General features: G+C 49.3%; 4 protein-coding genes across 4 annotated transcripts, besides 2 other annotated features; all 4 read right to left on the bottom strand.

Moving 5' to 3' along the window:
- Positions 1–44: 44 nt before the first annotated feature.
- Positions 45–76: a microsatellite.
- A 1,514-nt stretch (positions 77–1,590) lies between these two features.
- FPSE_06112 (uncharacterized protein) lies at positions 1,591–3,678 on the bottom strand (the record flags this gene model as incomplete). Its single annotated transcript, XM_009259230.1, has 4 exons — positions 1,591–2,563; positions 2,624–2,822; positions 3,007–3,014; positions 3,068–3,678. The coding sequence occupies 4 exons, from the start codon at positions 3,676–3,678 to the stop codon at positions 1,591–1,593; spliced, it is 1,791 nt and encodes a 596-aa protein (XP_009257505.1).
- Positions 3,679–11,014: 7,336 nt separating this feature from the next.
- Positions 11,015–11,078: a repeat region.
- A 387-nt stretch (positions 11,079–11,465) lies between these two features.
- FPSE_06113 (uncharacterized protein) lies at positions 11,466–11,702 on the bottom strand (the record flags this gene model as incomplete). The annotated part of the gene is made up of 2 exons (XM_009259231.1): positions 11,466–11,501; positions 11,613–11,702. The coding sequence occupies 2 exons, from the start codon at positions 11,700–11,702 to the stop codon at positions 11,466–11,468; spliced, it is 126 nt and encodes a 41-aa protein (XP_009257506.1).
- A 3,402-nt stretch (positions 11,703–15,104) lies between these two features.
- Positions 15,105–15,824, bottom strand: FPSE_06114 (uncharacterized protein; the record flags this gene model as incomplete). Its single annotated transcript, XM_009259232.1, has 3 exons — positions 15,105–15,223; positions 15,351–15,506; positions 15,776–15,824. 3 exons carry the CDS (start codon positions 15,822–15,824, stop codon positions 15,105–15,107), a joined length of 324 nt encoding a protein of 107 aa, XP_009257507.1.
- A 1,301-nt stretch (positions 15,825–17,125) lies between these two features.
- FPSE_06115 (uncharacterized protein) lies at positions 17,126–20,169 on the bottom strand (the record flags this gene model as incomplete). The annotated part of the gene is made up of 4 exons (XM_009259233.1): positions 17,126–17,213; positions 17,320–17,489; positions 17,555–19,644; positions 19,701–20,169. 4 exons carry the CDS (start codon positions 20,167–20,169, stop codon positions 17,126–17,128), a joined length of 2,817 nt encoding a protein of 938 aa, XP_009257508.1.
- Between the last annotated feature and the right edge of the window lie 783 nt (positions 20,170–20,952).

Genomic DNA, 20,952 nt, shown 5'->3' on the forward strand with positions numbered 1-20,952 from the left:
AAAAAAAAAAAAAAAAAGAGAGAGAATATGAGTGCATCACTGCAAAGACAAGACAAGACAAGACAAAACAGGATAAAATTGTGCGTCGCGAGACGGGTTGTTCGGATAACATCACTGCACCTGATTTATTTATTGAATTTTTCATTCATCGTTGTTTTTCTCGTTTTGTTTCTGGTGTTGGTTATTCTTTGTTTCTATTTGTATTTATACACAGGACGGGTGTCAAGCATTGGGTGGGAACCATACAAATTATCAACTCATTATAAACTTGGCAACTCAGATGCATCAAGTGTAGATCATGTTACATTGATAAATATGATAGTACCCAATATTATTAACACTGATGTCATATTATGACAGACAAACACCTACTACCTCTATGTACAATAACATAAAGAACGAGTGCCCGTAGAAGCACCGCCGCCACAGCCACACGCCACCGCTATCGCTATCGGGGGGTCGGGACTTACCTCCGCGTCCAAATTGAGATTTTGTCACACCCCTTCCCATCCATCTCTGCATATCTTTTGGTCCTTTCCTTTTCCCGCAGACGTGCTAGAGGGGCGGACGTTATGAAGATCAAACGGCTCGGAGAATTAAGAATACCTAACGTAGGTACTCTGGACGAACGGGAACTTGACCGTCCGTGATCGTCTCTTCAAACCACACGCCCCCAAGGATCCCCCCGCAAAACACGGTACATACATACTACACATACATACCCAGCACAGGTACCTTAGTAGAGCGGCATAAACATGAACGGGCCAGATTTGGATACTCTGTCAAGCACCATGCCATTCTATTGGACTATCCTTCGTTCAATGTTGCATGCTCCTAGCACTGTTCCCGGTCCTTATTGGCCTTGAAAATCCCTGTCCGTACCTGTCTTCCTTCAGTGGCGCATTGTTTGGACGGTTAATGTGCACTGTCATACCCATCTTTTCATGATGGATGCTTGCGCCCCCGTGTCACCAACACGTGCGATTACGCATCTCATTGTCCCGCAATACACCTCTTGAACCATTGTTTGCTACTCAACCTGACTCGTAGTTTCTTTCTTCTATCCTGCCGACTCTGCTTCGCGCTATTTGACCCTGAGTTTGTCCACATTACAGTACTTTGACTTTGTTCGCCAACCATCCCCAAAGCTCATCGCATCATCCAATATATCAATGCCTCTCATTTAGGTAATGAACCTCCAATCATACAAAGCTGTCCAACAAATCCAGATCAACTTAAATCGGCTCAGCTGCTTCATCGTTCTTGACGATGCAAATCTACAGTCGTCCTGATCCCGTCACTCAAACGCCGTCGGCTGCAAATGCTCCGTATGCTTCCACCAACACTATCTACCCGTCTCAACTGGGCTGTCTGATCCGCATAAGTATAATAACATGTAAGACACAATCATAATAACAGGAATACAGTGCATGCTATGTGTGCATGAGTGCGAGATTCCCTTACATTAAAATCAAATTAATAAAAATCAAACGATGAGCCAGCCATGCAAGGGCGCCGCCAAAGCCTTGCTCGTCTAGAAGTCTTGATCTTCGGCCCCGTTAGACCGCAGGACAACGAACAGCAGTACTATCATGGTTGAGCTGGGTTTTCGGGTTTATCAATCAAGCCGCCAATATCAACCCGTGTCGGCCGGTCCTCGTGCGGCCATTTCTGATCCCCAGTGGGCCGTGGTCCAGGATGTTCTGGTTGAGCGCGGATTGGCGGAAGTTGGAACGTTGACTGAGGACGGTATGCACTCGAAGGAGGGAGCTCGCTCCGCGGGACGTTGTATGATTGGGGAGGTCGATATTCTGTACGGCCTGGTGACGCTGCGTACGATGCTGCGCCAGCCCCCACAGCGATTCCATGATTTGCACTGGTAGGCAACTGAGTCGAGGGGCCTGCAGCAGGACGGGATACCAGTGGCACTTCGTTGAATGGGCCTCTCGTCATGTCGAAAGGAGTCGTGGGCGGCACGGGTGTTCTGTACACAGACTGTGGGGTGGGAGGTTGAGAGATGTACGAGTGCGCCGCTTCCCTTGCGGCAGGCGAAGATGGCAGAGGATAGGCATGCCGAACTGGTACGCTGAGCACCATGACGATAAAGTAGACCGTGCCCTCCTTCGCAAGTCCGAGTCGGATGGGATATTGTCTAGGCTGCCCGTCGGCAGCTCTGAAAGTCAGGTACTCGTGTCGGTCAAGCTGAAATCGTCCAATCTCGTCCGCCCCGAAACCAAGTCCCTGGAGAATGCGGTCAAGTCGGCCAAGAATTGGGGGCAAATAGTTCGGCTCCTTTCGTGTTTGCTCCTCGATCAGTTGGCTCCGAATCGACGCCACCTTCTCCCTCTCTGTCAGTACGACCACATCGACCAAGTTCTGCCCCTGAAGCTCTGCTTGGCCTACAGCTTCCATAAAGGCAGGCGATGCCTTTGCAAAATCCATCTTCATGTTCAAAAAAGCAACAGGATCGGCGCCTCGAGGGCCGCTCGGTAAATGTGGCGGGTAGGTAGAAGCTTCCATGCTATGTGTTCTCTCGGAATATCGTTGGTTCATGTGCTCTCCTCTAATTTCAAGCTATCAGCACATACTCCAAGAGGTCAGCAATATGTATAGTTCGCCTTACCCAGGTCCCATTGGAGCCCCTGACGGGTATATGCTGAGTGGTCGTCTCACTGCAGCATCTTGTGGGTGCGGGAACCTCGAAGGATCATAGCGAGTTTCACGGTCGTCCCTCAGCCGTGGTCGTCCCCTTTTCTTATGTTGAACATCGATACATAAGTCTTCCTTCCCGTTGGTGATGCATCTCGAACAAGGCCGTTGCGCTACGCTCTGGGTTAGCATCAAATCAAATTCGACATGAAAACACATAAACAGAAGCTTGTTATCGCCATTCAAGGCTTGCTACCAGGGTACCGTGGAAAAAACATCACCGCTTCCCAAGTACAGAAGATGATGTCTCCTGGGGAGGACATGACAATAGAGAAAGAAATCTTTTCGAAAACATACCATCGCAGCTGGGTAAATGTTAGCAAATCTAGCTCGCGGGTAACTGGGAGAGATCTCTCACCGAAGATGCGCTCGTTTACAGGGGACGCAGGCAGAAGCAACATGCCCTTTGGTTTTCCTTTGCGACTTTGGGGACGTCATTGATTGGTTTTCGACGATTGAAGGCCGAGCCGAAGATGCGTAGGGCGAAGACACCCCAGGAGCTGAAGGTGGAATATAACCTGCTTGCTGTGACATGGGCGGTGCCCCGGACTGGATGTACGAAACATGTCGAGATGCGGGATCGTCTGGTCGTCGATAAGGAAATGGCGAGTGATCCGGAGGCACTTGCTGAAATAACCTTGGCAACGTAGTTTGCATATTGGGTGGTCCTCGATTGTCGGCCGGTGGCTGTTGGCTCAAGTTGCTCCAATAAGTATCTGGTTGATTGGGGGCTGAGTATCCCACCGGTGGCTGCCTGCGATCGCCGCTGTCCTGAGGCTGTCTCGGGGGAAGAGGAGGAGATCCTGACATAGGCGGAGAGGGATATGCTCGATACCGAGCAATGGTGTCGTTTTTTGCGCTCTCGGAGGCCCACGTCAGGTCTAGGGCAATTTGCGCCAGGTCTGAGATACCGCGGCGTTGGCCTAGGGGGAGGGAGGTTGTATCGAGGAGGGGTCCCTTGGTGAGCATGGAGACAGAATTGCTACACTATCAGTTGGCTGGACAAAGAGACACTCCAACCTTTGTTCAGCAACAACTAAAAGATGCCTTTTTTGGGGGAAAACTTTGCAACGTTCTTATGCTGCTGGTTAGGCATATACGGGTTAGGGGTGAGTTGAGCTGAGTTCTTGCTAACAAACCACCTGTCAAGTACCACCACCAGGGGTTAAGATACAGCTTCCTCGGGTCGAGATATGTTCGTCAATTTGGCAATTCGTTACCAGCCGAGAGTTATCGAGTTGGGGGCCGCGAAGCTGTTGAAATTGATCAGGGAGGAAAGACTGCCCCGCTTCGAAGATCTGCAAAGCTGATGTGGCAGAAATACAAGAAATTGGACAAGTTGGAGATGGATTTTGTTGTGATGGAACAATATCGTAGAAGTGGTAGCGAGTCAAGGTCCAGAAGTCGACAAGCGAGTGTGAGGGCGAGAAGGCGTGAGACGAGATGCTGCACCGTGATACTACGAGATGGGATCTTGGAGAAGTCTTGGTGATACAGCATGAAGCCGTGCAGTTGGGAGGTCGAGACGGAGGCGGCCAACCGCAGAGATCCAGGACCGGAACCTGAGAGGCGGAACCGGACAAGACAGGACAAGTGAGTAAGTGATTTCGGGGCCCTTGCTGGCCGGTAGGCCGTGAACACAAGTGATCAAACTGTAAACAGAGGCTGTACGGTGGCCCACGGTCGGTTTTTGTGTGACTATGTATGCACTAAAAGCTTCCCTGGGTGGCAGCGCGACTGAGATGCAGCTGGGATGGATCGGGGTTGGTGACAGGGCAGAGGGACCCTGGCTCGGATTTTAGAGTGGCTGTTAAGTCAATCAAGGATTCCGGTAGGTTTCCATAACCATAATTCTCCGCCTGCGTTGGTCTTGCAAGATGAGCCAAAGGTTCATCCGCGTCAGGATTTCTGGTGCAGAACTGGACACAATATGCGGCGTCGATTGGGTAGTGTGTTGTGAGCAGGAGAGGTACCTTGCGAGGCGCAATAGAAAGAGAATGGAGCTGGTAGCAACCTTCTAGACTTTTTTCTTTTAACTTTCCGTTTTGCTTCTGCTGAACACCGAGAGAACGGTCGTGATTAACCAGCCAAGGATACTTTTCGAATTTGATAGTGGGGGTGTAAGGCAAGATCAAGACGAACAAGGGAGCAGGATCATGAATGGAGAGGGAGCCGCTGTAGTTAAGTCGGGCCCGCGCCGACTGGTTGGGCTCGGTATCGGCTGTCCCGAAGAGATGGAATTGACAGAACGAAGGGCAGTATGAAGAAGGAAAACAGACTAGCTAGCAAGCGACCAGGATAGCAACGGGAGCCATTATAGCAAGAAAAACACTTTGATCTTGCTGGGAAGAAGACGAGAATGCAGTCCCAAGACAGAAGCGACGCCTGAGACTAAGACCACGAGCGAGACTAGGACGAAAGAAACAGATGCGCATATACTTGATGTACAGTATCCGTACCGCAGACACAGTTGCAGACGGATGGATGTAAGTAAGTGTATGGGGAGTTCGACCTGAATCTGGCTGGTACAATGGAGCAATGTCTTGTCTTGTCTCGTCTCGTCGTGAGTAAGGACATGCGCGATGGAGCAAGCCAGTCCAGCCCAGTCCAGCCCAGACGAGCAAGCTAGGCTAGGTGTGTACTGTAATGTACTTCAGTGTCTGTGGAGATACCGTGGTTTTGGTGGATGCCCGTTGTGGAGGTTGTCGTGGGTGCTCAACGCCCGGTCGAGGGGGGGAGGGGTGTAGTGAGAAAAATATTTTGACACAAGCAGCTACTTAGTGCCAGACTGCTCAGTGACCCTACGATGCAGACTGTTGTATCGGAAGACAAGAACTTGGAAGAAAGGGACACATGATGCACATATGTAGGTTGACGACCAGGGATCGGGACAGGAGGCCAAGCTACTAACCTACTATTTAGAGAGCTGGAACGGGGGTATGGATGCTATACCAATTGCTGTTGGTTATTCCAGCAACCCAAAGAGGCAAAGGGAGACAGAACAACGAGGATATGCCCCAGGGCACAATGCACATCCCCTGAAGATTGGGGATTCTAATGAACCAGAACAGTAAGAAGCAAAGAAAAGAAAGAAAAAGAAGGGAGTCCAGGCCTCGAGGTGCCCAGGTGCCGTACCTGCAAGGTATTGTGACGCTGTCCCATCACGTCGAAGCATCAGACCAGCAAGCGAAAAGAACGGTAATGATTCCGTCAAGGGAAAATGCCAGATGGAGTTGAGCAACGGGAAGCTAGTGAGCGAACCCACAGGATGTACGGTGCAGAAAGTGGGCTGAGCTTTATTAGGCATTTCAATTGAACCATGACCACGCGCGTGGCAAGCAGCTGAACTGTATTAAAATCATGGACATCAAAGCGTTAACCGAGCTTCTTTATTACCCGCCGTCGATGCTCAATTTAACATTGTGTATCAATCGATAGTTGCAGTGCAAACACTGTGCAATGCCGATAGGCTCAGAGCTGTGCAAGGACAGAAAGACCAGGTTGAGGTTGGTCTTGGATTCGTATCCATTACCACTAAATCATCTACCAGCTTACGGATAGGCCGTTCCCGTTGTCTATATCCATAGTTGTGGCACATCTACGCGGATGGGTCCAAGAACCGGAAATTTTAAAACAGCAAGCTTAACGAGTTGGTCATTGTTGGGGGCGTCATCGTCAGTCACTGCTCATGTTCGGTGCTAATGTTGCCCGACTCGGCACCAGGAACGAGGGTCTCCAATGGCATCCGTGGGTGAAGATGAAGCAAAATTACGGATACTAGCAGCGGTATTAATTGTTCAGCCGGGGCTCCGAATTTACGAAGCCTTCCAATATATCTGTCATTACTCTTTGATGCTGGGGTCCTGACAAAAGCCAGGGTAGTCAGGTTAGGGGTAGCAGGGAGGTTGGTAGATTTGATGGGTACCATACATAATTCTATGGTGGTTCAAGAGAATGTATCCGAACAGGATGTGTTGAAACTCGGGAGTTTCCTTTTCTATGTCTTCGCTTGACGATATCCGCGAGGGTTCTGGTTAGCGTATATCCATAAGTAGGCACGTTATTAGTTCTGTAACACCGTGCTACCAAGGGAGTTTAGAGGCTTGCTAGGTCTCTGTTTTTTTCCCTCCTAGGTCGAGGCGATACCAAACCTAACGACATGTCCTCTTTCGTTATGATGTTCTGGCCGGCAAAGTTCAACATCCATTATCTTAACGCTTTTCCCAGCCTCGATAACCTAGGATAACACACCCTAGATCTCTAATTTAGTGCTGGTTAGCCAGCATCGTGAAACCCAAAACAGCTACGGCGTAGCGACAACGTGAACGATAGGAATATTGTTGCTATACCGAGCTTGCATTCTAAGCTGCACATTGCACCTATATTGAGCAAATAAAACCTCGGCGAATCGATCATGGTTGGCTATTTTTATTTTTTTCTGAGGCTCCTTCCCGTATCTCAACTTCGTCTGGTCTGGTTGACCCTGCACGGATAGTACCTACTAGGGTATGGATCTTATTGTAATTGATCAGGCAGGAAGCACGTGTCTATACATGGAAGGTACTCAATTGTTGGTCCATCCCATCGTCGAGTCGTCGCCTTCCTCATTAACCCAAACTTACATAACGAGAGGATGCTAGTCTTACACCTTCAATTCCACGGAGAAGGCAGTTGCATGGATTAAACATCCTTGCTACGTGACTGCTACCTGCGCCAGGTATGGAAATATAGTACCAACCAAGATACATACATACTTACATCATCGCTAGGCCGTGCTTACCACATTTTACCTTTCAGCCACTGTCGTCTTCGTGCATGGGAACCTTGGTTCCTGGACCAAGCAATATCGTCTTATTACAGGATATTATTTCTTCGCTTGTCGACACAATCTCTTCTACTATCGATGCCTCATTGACGTTACAGGCATGCCGAGAAATTCAGCTGTGCAATGCCGCGAGATCTGGTGTCAGGGTGCAAGGTTTAGCCCCAGTCAGACGTTACGTTTGTACCACGGCCGCATCCTTGTCATTCGGTTTTTTCTCTTTCTTTTCATGTTGCGCTCTCGACTCAAGACTCGCTCCCGTTCAGCGGTGGGATCACAGCATTGTTGCACTGCACAAGACGATACGCCGCATCGGCTCCCACTATCGAGTGGGGGCCTCCTGCTTACAAGCACATGATTCGGGACGTTGTTGGTGGCGCATGTCAGGTTCCAAGACTTCAAGGACCCTGACTGCTGAAGAGTATCCCTAGTCGATAGGGTTACAGTCCGACGCGTGTTAGTATTCGTTGAGATCGCGCGACTGCTTTGCTGTGAAGTCGTTATTATGTGCTTACACGAATCGAAGCCTCTATGAACCAATTGGCTTAACTATGCGTCTGCAGGTGTTAGTGGCTCTGAACGGCCCAACCGTCAAGCGACAAGATCTAGAACAACTTCCGCACCCATCCATGGATACCTGCCATGATACTGCACCGGCTCGAGCAATTTTGCGACGACGGATCGTTAGGTGCGTGGTGGTTCATCTCCACTATATAGCTGTCATTGCAGGGTGTTCAGTTGCTTAGTGTTCGCTTAAGACAAGCCAAGAACCTTTCTGTTTGATTAGGTACAGCACCAAGAGAGCATGATAATGAACGTTGAACCATTGCCCTCTAACTAGCTTGCTCACCATATTCTTTCCCTTTTCTCTCTGGCTGGGAGGGGCTTCTGTTCACTCTGTTGCGAAGTCTTGCAACTTTCAGCTTGCATCCGAACTAAAGAGAAACGGGCGTTCCACGAATGAAGCTCTCACTACACTTGCCGTGCAGCCCTTTCTTTACGTACCTGTACTTTTCTGTACTTTTAACAACGGTCGGCTACCACCTAGCGCAATCTCAAATTCCGCCAACCGCCAACCGCCAACGAGTCCAGATGTCCTATCAGGTATATTGGATTATACCCAGGCAATAAATAGATCTGGACCCTGCGCACACAGACCAAGAACCAGGTCACATCGTCTGGGCATATGCGACAGTACAGATACTATCGCGGGGCATCATGATACATAAGCACACAAAATTTCCATCCTAATGAGCACTAGATCTCAATTAACAACTCTATAGTGGGCGGTGACGGGTCCTATCGGTTGGGCACCCTTGTTGTCAGAATATGGCTTGCCTGGTGGCAGGAACTCCTTTCATAGTCTCGCAAACACCCCACTAACAGTATCGGACATCTCGCTGACGTCTGTGCCCATGGTTAAATTTCCGTCGGGAAGAATGTGGCCTGCCCTACTCCGTGCCTGCACCTCCATATCTACCCCGTTTACAAAACGTAACCTTGCTCATATTTAGCCATCATCGGCACTCCTTCACAGCGGCCGCTCGCTCACCAGCACTTCGGGAGAGACCCTGTAATCGGGGCAACGACGACAAAAGCTGCCGCACTACTGCGGTAGCTCCAGGTCAAGCTCTGGTCAGCAGAGCATATCGAAACTTGTTACGAGGGCTAAGTATCTGGCCTGTGCTCGATAATATTTTACCCATGTTTGTTCATGTTCATCCCGACAAACTTGAAAAAGGAAGACCTGCATTGCTTTGTTTGATATCTCACTCTCTTCGTAGTACTCAGAGATTATGAAAAGCACCAAGCCGACGCAACTCACACGAGGGTGACTTCGGACATGTTCTATTTAAATCATTCCTCAGTGGCTACATCGCCGTAAAGACTATCTCGGAGAAATTGAACTCTGAAGGAAGTTACATTGGATGACCTGTCACTTTGCTGTGGTTGCAGCAGACGAGTCTGACTTGGGTCTAGCTTCGACCGTTAGATCTGCTAAAGGTACGGTAAGCTGGTTGTATCCCCGAGCCACCGTTCGGTCATATTGGAACACATCAGTCAGAAAGGGCGACATCACTAATAATAAGACCAGGGCAATGCGGGAACAAAACAACAGCACCAATCCTATCAGTACTCACTCCCTCATGCCAACCTGCGCGCGATCGTTGTCAGACGCTACGTCGGTCGACGTCTTCGATGTAACCCTTAGAGTATTCTGTGCAGGGACCAGAACAAAGCTGAAAAAGTGTGGATCAGCGGACCGTGGTCAAATTGCTACAACATGCGTACTTAATATTACTCAGGACGATTCTGTGACAGTTCTTGGTCGTTTTGGGCAAAGAGCTCGCGTGATCTACAGATCTTAATCGCTTGGGATGTCAGGGTTGGAGACTGCCATATTATTCACTCGCTTAGTTTTTTCCCCTCATCTTGTCTTCCTCTCCTTACCCTGCTTCCCAGCTACCTACCGATGTAATAGCACGAAACAACCCCACTACTGTCACCGTCGTCGTAGTATGACTTAGCCTTTTGCAAGTTCTACATACCTGTTGGTCATGTAGAGAATGGTGATCATGAAGAAGTCGCACGGCCGTAGCAATCGGTGAGCGGTTCTAATGATTCCTACAGGCGTGCCATGTGGTCTAGAGCATGCTATGGAATTGTCCGCACTGCAGGTAAGACATGAGTAGTTTACGGTAGATCCGGGACTTATTCTAATGGTCTGACTACTAGGCAGGGTTAGTATGTAGAAAACTCAGGCACCCCTGGAAACAACTTTCACTTGGCCATGTGTATGTGAATTGAGAAATTGCTTGTTCTTGTCAGAGTCTTTAAATTTCACCTAGATCAATTAGCGCCAAAGCCACTTATCGGTCGAGAACTGATGATTAGGTAGACAAGGTTCGAGTCATAAGTTTTAGTTGTAGACATATCACCGCCAAACTCTTCAGTCGCCAAATCATCAAACTTGACCTGAGACATCCGACATGTGGTTGGGGATGACGACAGGTGCCAAACATTTGTGGCTTACGGCTTCCATGTCAGGGATATTGCTTTCTGCAGTCGCGCCGACAGAACAAAACCCCTGTTGAAGTGCAAAAAAAGAAGGAAAAAAACACTAAAAAACTTTCCCATGTCGGGCCCGACAAGTATGGAATGTTTCCATCAGCCTTTCTACTCTGTACATACCATATCAATATCCGGTCTCACCATCGAGAGAGGCTCATATCGAAACTCACTTCGCTTAGTGTTCTCAAGTGAGGCCCATGATTATTTAGATAAAGGAGGCTGATAAACCATGCTCTCAAGGTTTGCAAGGGCGAGTCAGGCACGTACTGGAGCCCTTGAGAAGGAACTCGCTGCCGTTTTGCCCTTGATGTCTCAGCAGTGCGATGGTTTCGACAATGCAATGTGCGTGCAATAGTTGGCCGATACACACAGAAGGGCCTCGAAAATCTAGGCCATACCGGGGGAGAAAAACTATTTTTCTTTTTTCTTTTATCTTTTATCTTTCTCTCGCCCTTTTTTCTCTTCTCCTTTCATTCTGGCGTCATGACCATGGCGCGCGCTGTTGACACAGCAAACCGCCAAGACGGGTGGGCTCGAGGCTTCGGGTTTGTTCCTGAAAGAAATCTCCGGAAAGGTTAAGTTATTCGTATAAGAGAAATGTGGTGCTCCCGACTGGGTGGTTCGCTGTGGATATGGGCGCCAGACTCTGCTAAACTAGCGAAGCGGCTGTCGGGCAACTGTACTTGTGACGTTGGTGTGCAGGCGGGTTGCAAGCTTTCTGACTCAGTTTGGTTGCAGCTGAAAGAGCGGTGATTGGGTAAGAAAGAGATGCAGAGAGGCAAAAGGAAAACCTTTGCCTCGAATCCACGCTCTCGGTGTTGCCAACGACGTACCGCACCGTACCGTTTCTGTATCCCTGCGGTCACGTTGCACCACGGACAGTGCCTACAGATGCTGGCTGAGGTTGTTAGGCTGTCATATCTGACTGGCGATGCCGCCCGTGCGACATCTGAGACGGGGCGGCAAGACAGACAGACTAATCGGCCATTACATTACCCCAATGACTGACTTCGTTAGAGATGCCAAGACTCGGAAGACTTATAGAAGCAAGTTCTGTCATGTTCTTTGGGGGTTTCATGACGCGGGCGTTGTCGGACATGGTAGGCGAGTGTGGCACACTTGTCTTAGACACCCGCTAAGAAATGCTCCTATCGTGGCAAAAGCATCAAGGTCTAGAGCTTCCGAAAAGGCGGTTCAGCTGTGATTGATGTAGATTTCGCCAAGCCATGTCTCTAAGAAACTGACAAGGAAGCACTAGACTACTAAGGCTGGTAAACCACTAAATAATATGTACTGCACGTGCCTAGAGGAAGCATGTTGCAGAGCTTAACAACAAGGATCAGATGGAGACAACTGCGCTGTCCTGCCTCGAACTGCAATTGCGAAAGACAAATTCCCCTTGGCCTGTCCTTTCCCGGTGTGACAGCGCGCACATCGAAAGAGGTGTCGGATGCGAGATAGGTACCTAGGTACCTAGATGCATACTCAGATTGCTGGAAGCACAGCATAAACCCCTCCCTGGCGATTAAGTCTACAGACATGGTGCAAACCAAATCTGCCACTGCCTTTCGAATCTACCTAGGTATAGTGGATAGCTCCGCCTGGAAGCGTAAATATATTATGGAAATAGTATCAATAGTATCAATAGTATCAGGAATGAACCAGGGTTGAATGGCCGATACTAGGTAGGTACAGAGTACTGCGGCGTAAGATGGCAGAATCCCAGTCAGATAATGGATCGTTATTGTAAGAGCGACCCAATCCAAGCTGATCCAAGGCAGGTGCAGGTTTAGTCCCCTTTGAATAGGTAGGTAGGTTGTAGATGCTTACCTGCTTCTGCAGCAATTCGTGTTTGACTTGACTACTTCCCCTTTAACAAAGCCTTTTCAAGTCAAACAGAAACACCACCCATCGTTTAGTCTACATCATTTGCAGGCCTTTCTGGCCAAGACACACTCAAGATGACTACGTCAACTGGCTACCTACCACCTGGGCTGCCCTATTTCCCAGACAGGCAACGTCTGATCGGATCGGCACTGCCAAAAAGGTACCTTGAACGGCTCATCACGACTTTGTAGATGATTAACCCACTCGATCAAACGGGGGAAATAAACGGAGATGCATCCCTGACCGGGAAGTCAAGTTCCCTTGATACCCATGCTCATCTAACGCGATGCGATTCTTCTTCTTTTCAAGAGTCAGACTTGTCATGTCCAAGAAGCCTCTGCTGCTAGTAAACAGGACCATAAGCCTAGCCATTCATTGTGATACTGCGGAGTATTATCCAAGCATTGCAGATCATGCATATATCGGATAGTATTATCTAACGCACATACATACATACCAGCACCAGACTGAGCAAACCAGAAAGACTCGACTCAGGACAGCACCACCCTCAAAGTCAAAACAAGTCGTATCTGTCGTCATTTCTTGGGATAATGTTATCCTAGCGAAATGCCCGATTTGCCAGGAATTACACCCAATGACCGTCCAAGCCATACGTACTATGCAATTTTGCTTGGGGGTGGCGCTCAGCCAAAAGACATGCTCTGAAATTGACCACCATGACACGTTCCCCCTGTTGGCTTTTTGGGACAGCCTTCTGGGATTTAACAGGTTGGTTCACTCCCTGTAATGATATGCGCCGCTTAGGAAGCTCATAACCAATTTGGGCAGGGGACATACACATGGCAATGGACCCCTTTCCGTCTCTCTGTGCAAGGCCAACCCTGCTGTCAGCAGCCCTCGTTATCCGTATAGCTGCCACTACAGTATGTACATACCATCTCAAAAACAAACCTAATGCTCGAGCTGGGATTCTCCAGCCGTCGAAACCCCATCTGCGCTGGGCGTGAAATATCGAAACGCCCACCTCCTAACGGGGGACTGAGTTAGGGGCTTGTACTATCAAAGTCTATGTTCAACTCCCTCCCTTGCCATAATAACGGCTTGAATGCCTCGGGTAGCAGCGCCATCGCGGCGATTCAGCTATGGTGTTGCTTACCTATGTATCGTACGAGCCCAAAGGTCGCGACCACAGTCTGTTTTGCGAAAGGATCCAAAACAATGCAGTCCGAACGGCGTTGTTATGGCGTTCTTAGTACACATCTTTTCATTGGGTCCTTTAAACCCCGCAAAGCGGCATCGATGGACTGCAATATCACGATAGTTGTTGGGTCCAACCCAATTTAGACACATGATGCCTCTTCAACCTGCTATCCCACGTTTCGGCACGTATTTCTTCGAGTCCAGATTCGAAGATGCCCGGCAGCTTGGAGATGGGGGGGTGGGGTCCCTTCCTCCCTGGCACGACCCTTCGACAGTTTGGACAGAACCGAAAAACGGTGAGAGAGGCCTATGTGATCATATTAATTGGGGCTTTTTTTTTTTTCATCTCATTAACCCCTGTTGACCAGGAAGGACCGGCAAGCGTCTCGAGAAATCATTATCAGGAATGAGTGAAGGGATGACTGGCAGTTTCAACGAGTACCATGTCATGCTGATCTCGACTTTCCACGTCCGTGAGCCAGCGACAGTTATCCATAATGGAAATAAGGGTTCAACCCAAACGTTTACTGGCACAGAATGTTCAGCCCTTTGTCAGGCTCAACTATGACGGCTGGTGCCGTAGTTCCAGTTGGTGCAGCGCTAGTAAATTTCCGCGCCTGGATTGTTCCCTGAGGATATGATCTGACATGTCGAACTCGAAGCTGTCTAATTGTCTAACTAAGTTCCAGGGACCAGGCTTCTAATTTAGCCAAGACCGACACTGTCATCAAGTTCCTCTAGTTGCTAATACTACACGTCACCTGGCAGATATTACGCCAGAGTCGCAGGAGTATTATGAGTTAAGTTAGCTGAAAGCATCCTCGCACGACAGCATGGTGCAAATTCCGGGGAGTGTTGCTCTCTCTGCGCTCCAAGATGAGCAGGACCTCTAGTTTAACCCTGTCTTCTTCTCTAGGGAAATTGACCTGACAAGTGCTAGCTTAGCCGGTATAGTAGCCGCGCTCGTGACCGAGTACAAACTCAATGTTGACTTGATACAGATCTGCCGTGAAACTATGCAGCAAAGACCACCCTGACAACAGCCCAACAACGCAGTCATCATACATGTTTTTAAACATTTAGCACACATTCCTGCCAAACGTCTTCTTATTACTTAGATCTGCTTGTCATTGATTCAAGAAGCGCACGGCTAATGAAGAATAAGGAGTCGCCAAGGCATATACTGTACAACACGGGGCATCAATGGCCACAGTCCCGGAGGCCTGGGACGCGGCAGTGTGCTTGCATATTGTGCTAGCCTTCTCCCTGCGGGTAACTGCATGGCTGGCTCCTCATCCGTTTATTCTGGTACATAGTAATAGCCATCAATTGGGGCCGCTGACGAATTCAAGGCAATGGGGCCAGAAGTGAGGTGGCCGATATGTCTTTTGAGACCCTTTGGGTGGGTATGCCCGTACAGCTGAGAGTAGTATCTCCTGAGCGTCTCGATTCATCAATGAAGTCTAGCAACCTTGGCCATGAGGGTATGGTTTGCGTCAATGTGGCTTATTGTCTCAAGAAGCATTACGGATACCTGGTATACAACCCATGTGTCATAACCAACCTGAGGGCCTGGACCGCTAGGTACAGCTTGTTTATCTACTAGTTTTATATGACACGAACCGCTGCCGATGATGCTCGGTCAAAGTATCTTGAGGATATCAAGGGGGCACGATTTGAAAGACTGAAAAAAACTTACTTAATTCTCTGTGGGCTTGTCTTGCAGTCGTATTTGTTTCAGATTTATTGCTGGTTATGGCCTGATATTCGTAGCCAGAAGCAACTTTATTGAGGGCTGGCTGTGTACGAATGTCGTCTCGGTGAGTTGACCATGGTGCAGATGGGTCTGCGCCCGCTATGAAATGTCTTAGTGACGTAAGAAAAAGCAAAGGGACACTTTGGCTCTTGACCGAATCTGAGCTTTTCGAGAAGCAATCGATTCAATACGCACGGAGGATGGAGTTTGGGTCTTGATGTTTCGACCTGAAGAGCTGAAAACTGAGAGCTGAGAGAGCAGCTCGTATACTTGAACCTGGCCCAGCAGGTCCTTGCATGATTCGCGGGTCTCGACTGTGACGCTCATCCCAGATCTTCTTCCTCGGTCGTCGATGAAACAAGTCTTACAACGGGTCGCTAGATTCATCCCGTTGCTCTGGATCTCCCTCCCCTTCATGGTTCATTCGGAAATGTGGCGCAGGCACTTGCTTCTTTGAGTGTCTCTCCCTCCCTCCCTGGAGTCACCGAGGGTCTGGGTCGACAGACGCCGAACCCGCCATGATGAACCATGATCGGCCTGCAGAAATGATTTGACACTCGACACGCACGCGGGGGCGTTTCCTGCGGGTTGCGTTGAGCCTAGGACCGAAATATGCCCACCCTATAGTTCTAATATCAGGTACTCGCGATCTTCAATGGTCGGTGTATGCTTTTGGTTTCCTCGGACAGTAAAAGCATGATACTTCGGTTCACGGCGAGACACTGCTTGGTAACTTTGTCTGACATGCTATCTTCATTTTGCCCAGTGACCATGCCCCCTTTGTTGTTACAGCGACTCTGTCAATTAGCAAGAGCAATTCTTGTGCACGGAAAATGGGTTTAAGACTTAGCGGCCGCCATGCGACACCACACATTCTACCATGGACTATATAGCTGAAACAGGATACCTAGAGAGCGACGATATGTCAAAGTTTAAATACTGAGGACGATGGAATTTATCGTGTTATACACATGGCATTACATCGGCATGGCATACCGAAAAAGGAAACAAAGCAAGACAATAACTCCTGAATCACAACTCATCTCGCTCATCATCCGGCACCATGATTTGGCCAGCTGTGCATCCAGCTCGGGATGTGCCTGCCGGAGATGTTCCGATGTCTCGCATTCAAGACTCATTCCCAACGATTCCCGGAAGTTAGCACCAGAAGGATATGAGACATATCTCAAATCGAGTGACATATCCACACCCCTTGACCGATTGTACCCCTAGCGTAGCACAACAAACCCAGACTCGCTTGGCTCGCTGCGGCGTTACCTTGACCGTGCCAGTCTGGTACAAAATTTGGTAGAAAGGATGGCATAAGATACATCACAACCTTGAGAAAGGCATGCAGCTTACAAGACGCCACACTCAAGCTCACCAAGTTGTCTTGAATGGAAACAAGCATGTGCATGCGCAAGGGATAGAATGGCTGAAGTTGGCGGGAAGGACAACGTGAGATCACGGGATAGGGGGTTCTGTGGGACGAGCAGCCGTTTGGTGAACCGGATAGATGCGTCGCAAAGGGGGCCGATTTGGGCCACATCTGTAAGATTAAGTATGTCACTCGCACTGGTAGGAGTAGAAATTTGTGACGCAGTTAAGCAGGTCGCCGCGAGACGTTTCAGGGATGCGGAGCAGGCCAAGGCGCATCGACAAGACAGTCAATATGCGTGAAGCGGTGACATAGCCGACAAAAGGCTCTGCTGGGTGCATCACAGCCGACTCTCGATGCCTCGGTAGTTACTGTCCTCGGCCCAATGCGAGTCTGGCCAGACGAGACGGATGGCTTCCCAGATATGGCTATTCAAGACATATGTTAGTGGAACATAACTCTTGTCTTCGGGCATAATATGTGGCAGGGTTGAGTGTAGGACGAAAACCTCAATCAAGGACAGAGATGGCTTACCTGACGTGAAGAATTTCGAGTCCATCCTTGACCTCTTGTGGGAGATCTTTAACATCCTTGCGGTTCTGGGCTGGAAGTAGCACAGTCTTGACGCCAGCTCGGAGGGCGCCGATGAGTTTCTCCTTGATACCTCCGACGGCTGTAACTCTGCCCCGGAGAGAAATCTCGCCCTGTCGCACAGATGATTGTTAGTATACTGGATTATCGCGAGTTGAAGGATTGAATGGCAACGTACCGTCATCGCCATTGTCGGTGGCACCGGCTTCCCCGAGAAGAGGGAAATGAGCGCAATAGCTTGGCCGATACCACTACTAGGACCGTCCTTAGGAATAGCACCGGATGGACAATGAACGTGAATGCTACGCTCTTTCATAATGTCCGTAGTAGGCTCTGGTGTTAGACCCAGCTCAAATGCATGTGCTTTGACCCAAGTCAAGGCGACCTCGACACTCTCCTTGAGAACATCACCCAATTTACCTGTGAGCTGAACTCGTCCGTTACCGGGCATATCGGCAACTTCAATAAAGAGGATACTGCCATTGCCCCCGGAACTATAAGCCACCAGCCCTGTCACAATGCCCGGACGGCTAGTCTTTTCGGCAATCTCTTCTTCAAATTTTTCAATGCCCAGAATGTCCTCGATGTCCTCTACACTCAGCTCAGGTCGGTAATGCTCTATATGACCCGCATCCTTGGCTTCGGCGTATTCAACAGCTTTAGCGCGACAGACTGAACCAATCTCTCGCTCCAAGTTGCGAACTCCGGATTCACGGGTGTAGCAGTCAATGATCTTGGAAACTACCTCTTGGTTGAAGGCAACCTGACTTTCAGCCAAACCGTTGACTCTGATCTGTTTGGGAACGAGGTGCTGCATCGCAATATGTCGTTTCTCCAGTGTTGTGTAGCCAGGAATGTAGATGGTCTCCATTCGATCCAAAAGAGGAGCAGGGATAGTGTCAAGGCTATTGGCGGTAGCGATGAAAAGAATTTTGGAAAGGTCAATCGGCATACCGACATAGTGATCCTGGAAGTTGTAGTTTTGCTCTGGGTCTAGAACCTCCAACATGGCCGCTGAAGGATCGCCATGGATGCTTGCGTGGCCAATCTTGTCTATCTCATCGAGCAGGATGACGGGGTTAGCAACGCCAACCTTCTTTAGCCCCTGAACGATGAGGCCTGGCATGGCCGCGACGTAGGTTCTTCGATGGCCCCTAATCTCAGCCTCATCACGAACACCACCAAGGGAGATGCGATGGAACTTGCGGCCAAGGGCCGTAGCGACTGATCTCGCAAGACTGGTCTTGCCCACACCAGGAGGACCTGCCAAGAGCATGATGGGAGATTTGTCCACCATACGTTGGGACTTGAGGATTTCGAGCTTGGCCATCTCTGGCTTTGTGGCATCCCCGGTTGCTGGGCTTCCCTCGGCGGTTTCTTTGTCTTGCTTTTCCTGGTTTCCTTGCTCGTTAGCAGTAGACTGGATCGTCTCTTGTTCTGCTTCCTTGATTTTCTCTTCAACTTCATCGTTGATTGACTGTTTAAGCCTTAAGACAGCCAGATACTCGATGAGCCTCTTCTTGACGTTGTCTAATCCATAATGGTCATCATCGAGCTGCTTCCTCGCTCTGTGCAGAGTCTCAGGGCCCAAACGATCATCTGTGGTGGCTGTCCAAGGAATCTCAGCCAAAGTTTCGAGCCAATTACGAGTGACCTGATACTCCTGATTCATGGGTTGCATCTTCTGCAGACGTCTTAACTCGCGGTCTACGGTCTTGGCCGCTTCGGCAGGAAGCTTGGCGCTCGAAAGCTTACGCTTGAGCTCATCAAGCTCATTGGCCTCTTGGTCGTCGTTATGATCGTTGCCACCGGGCATTTGTCCATTGGGTGGAACAAATGCCATGCCTGGGATTTGGGGAAGCGAGCCTGGCTTTCTGTTTTGGTTCTCGTTCAATCGATCCAGTATTTGAATGGGCATGGTTGTGAAAGTGGTGATCTTGAAGTTGTTTTTAATGCCACCAACCTGACGCTCCAGTAACTCAATGACCTTGGTGAGGCGAACCTTGACGTCCAGAGCTGCAAGAACCTCAAGCTTCTCCTCATGTGTACTCTCGACCAAATTGGCCATGAAATCGGCAAGGAGGCCGGCTTCGTGTAATTCCTTCCTCATGATGAGCATTTCGAGTCGTCTGGTGAGTACTGGCGAAAGAACCGGGCCATCGCGGGTTCGGGGAAGGAGTGAAGAAATCCTTAAGATCGTGACCAATTCGCGCGATCGGGTTTTCAAGAGAGCGAAAAGGTCTTGCGCCTGCTTGTCGGTAACATTGTCTGGATAAAACAGTCAATCACAAGTAATGAAGGGGAGGCTTAACGAGGCGGCTTACTGTCTTCGTGGAAATATGTCACTTTGGCCTCGAAGTAAGGACGTTCGCGTGTAAAATTCTCGATGCGCACGCGGGCAGTGCCTTCAACACGCAAGGCAAATTCACCAGTTCCCCTTCCATCAATGCCAATGATCTTTGCCGCAACGCCAAACGTAAAGAGATCATCCTTTTTGGCAGAGCCAGGAAGCACGTTCTCAATCGCGGCCGGATCTATCTCTTCAGCATCGCCAATAAGTCGTTGACCATTGCCACTGATGAGAGGAGATGAGATCGGAACACAAGCGATGGGAATGCTGTCGATGCGCGTATCGGGACCTTTGGAAGCTGCTTGTTCGTACACGTGGGCGAGCAGGGCGGGGATATCGGGTCGGTTTGACGAGACTGGGATGCGCTGAACGAGGCCGGGGAGGAGAATGGTGCCTCGCGCAAGTGGTATCAGGGGAAGATTGGCAGTCTGCGGCTTTGCCATGATGCCACTGTTTTGCTACGTAGAAAAGGAACTGATTATGGGTTCAAGCAGAATGAATTGAGGCTATACAAAACGCAATTAAGCAAAGAGAAACGGTATTAGAGGTTTGATGGATGGATCAGAGATGATGAGGAGTTGTTGATGTCAGATACAAGTACAGTAGCCTACGGATACAGTGGCCGATGGTCCAAGACCTCATCCCAGGGTATGATTGGGAAGGAAACCTGGAGAAAGACGGGGACCGACGCCGAAGCCGGGGTGCATCATTCTATCGTCCCACTTTTGGCCGAGGTATAAGCTACTGTTCAGCTCTTATCTGTCGATCATTCAACATGTCAATGATGCCAACACATGTAGAAAGAGTAGCAGAGAAGGTTCAAGAAACGGTGGGGGATTCTCCTGTCTTCTATCCTGCCCATCACCTGATCGGATTGGTGTCTAGACTTGGCGGCAGAAAAGACGTTGTATTGGTGTATTGGAGGCGTCGGCAGATGCATGATTGACTTTCATACTGGGATGGACAAGTAACGGCAATTGATCTTGAGTTTCTGCTCAGTGGTCGTCAAATCCACTCAGTATCTTGTATTGGACTCGGGCAGCTCAAGCCACCAGTGCATACGACCTTGGACAGAGGCTGTGCCTGGCTAGGCCATTATTCGTATCCTGGCCTCGCACTTGATTGTCTACTATCTACTGGGTAGCAGAAAAGTTGACCTCCTAAGTCTTAGGTTACAAAAATAAATAGCCTAAAGAGCATAGTCTAAGTAGCATAAGCTGATCTAC

The sequence above is a fragment of the Fusarium pseudograminearum genome, chromosome 4 (assembly GCF_000303195.2).
Source record: "Fusarium pseudograminearum CS3096 chromosome 4, whole genome shotgun sequence".
Taxonomy (NCBI): Eukaryota; Fungi; Ascomycota; class Sordariomycetes; order Hypocreales; family Nectriaceae; genus Fusarium; species Fusarium pseudograminearum.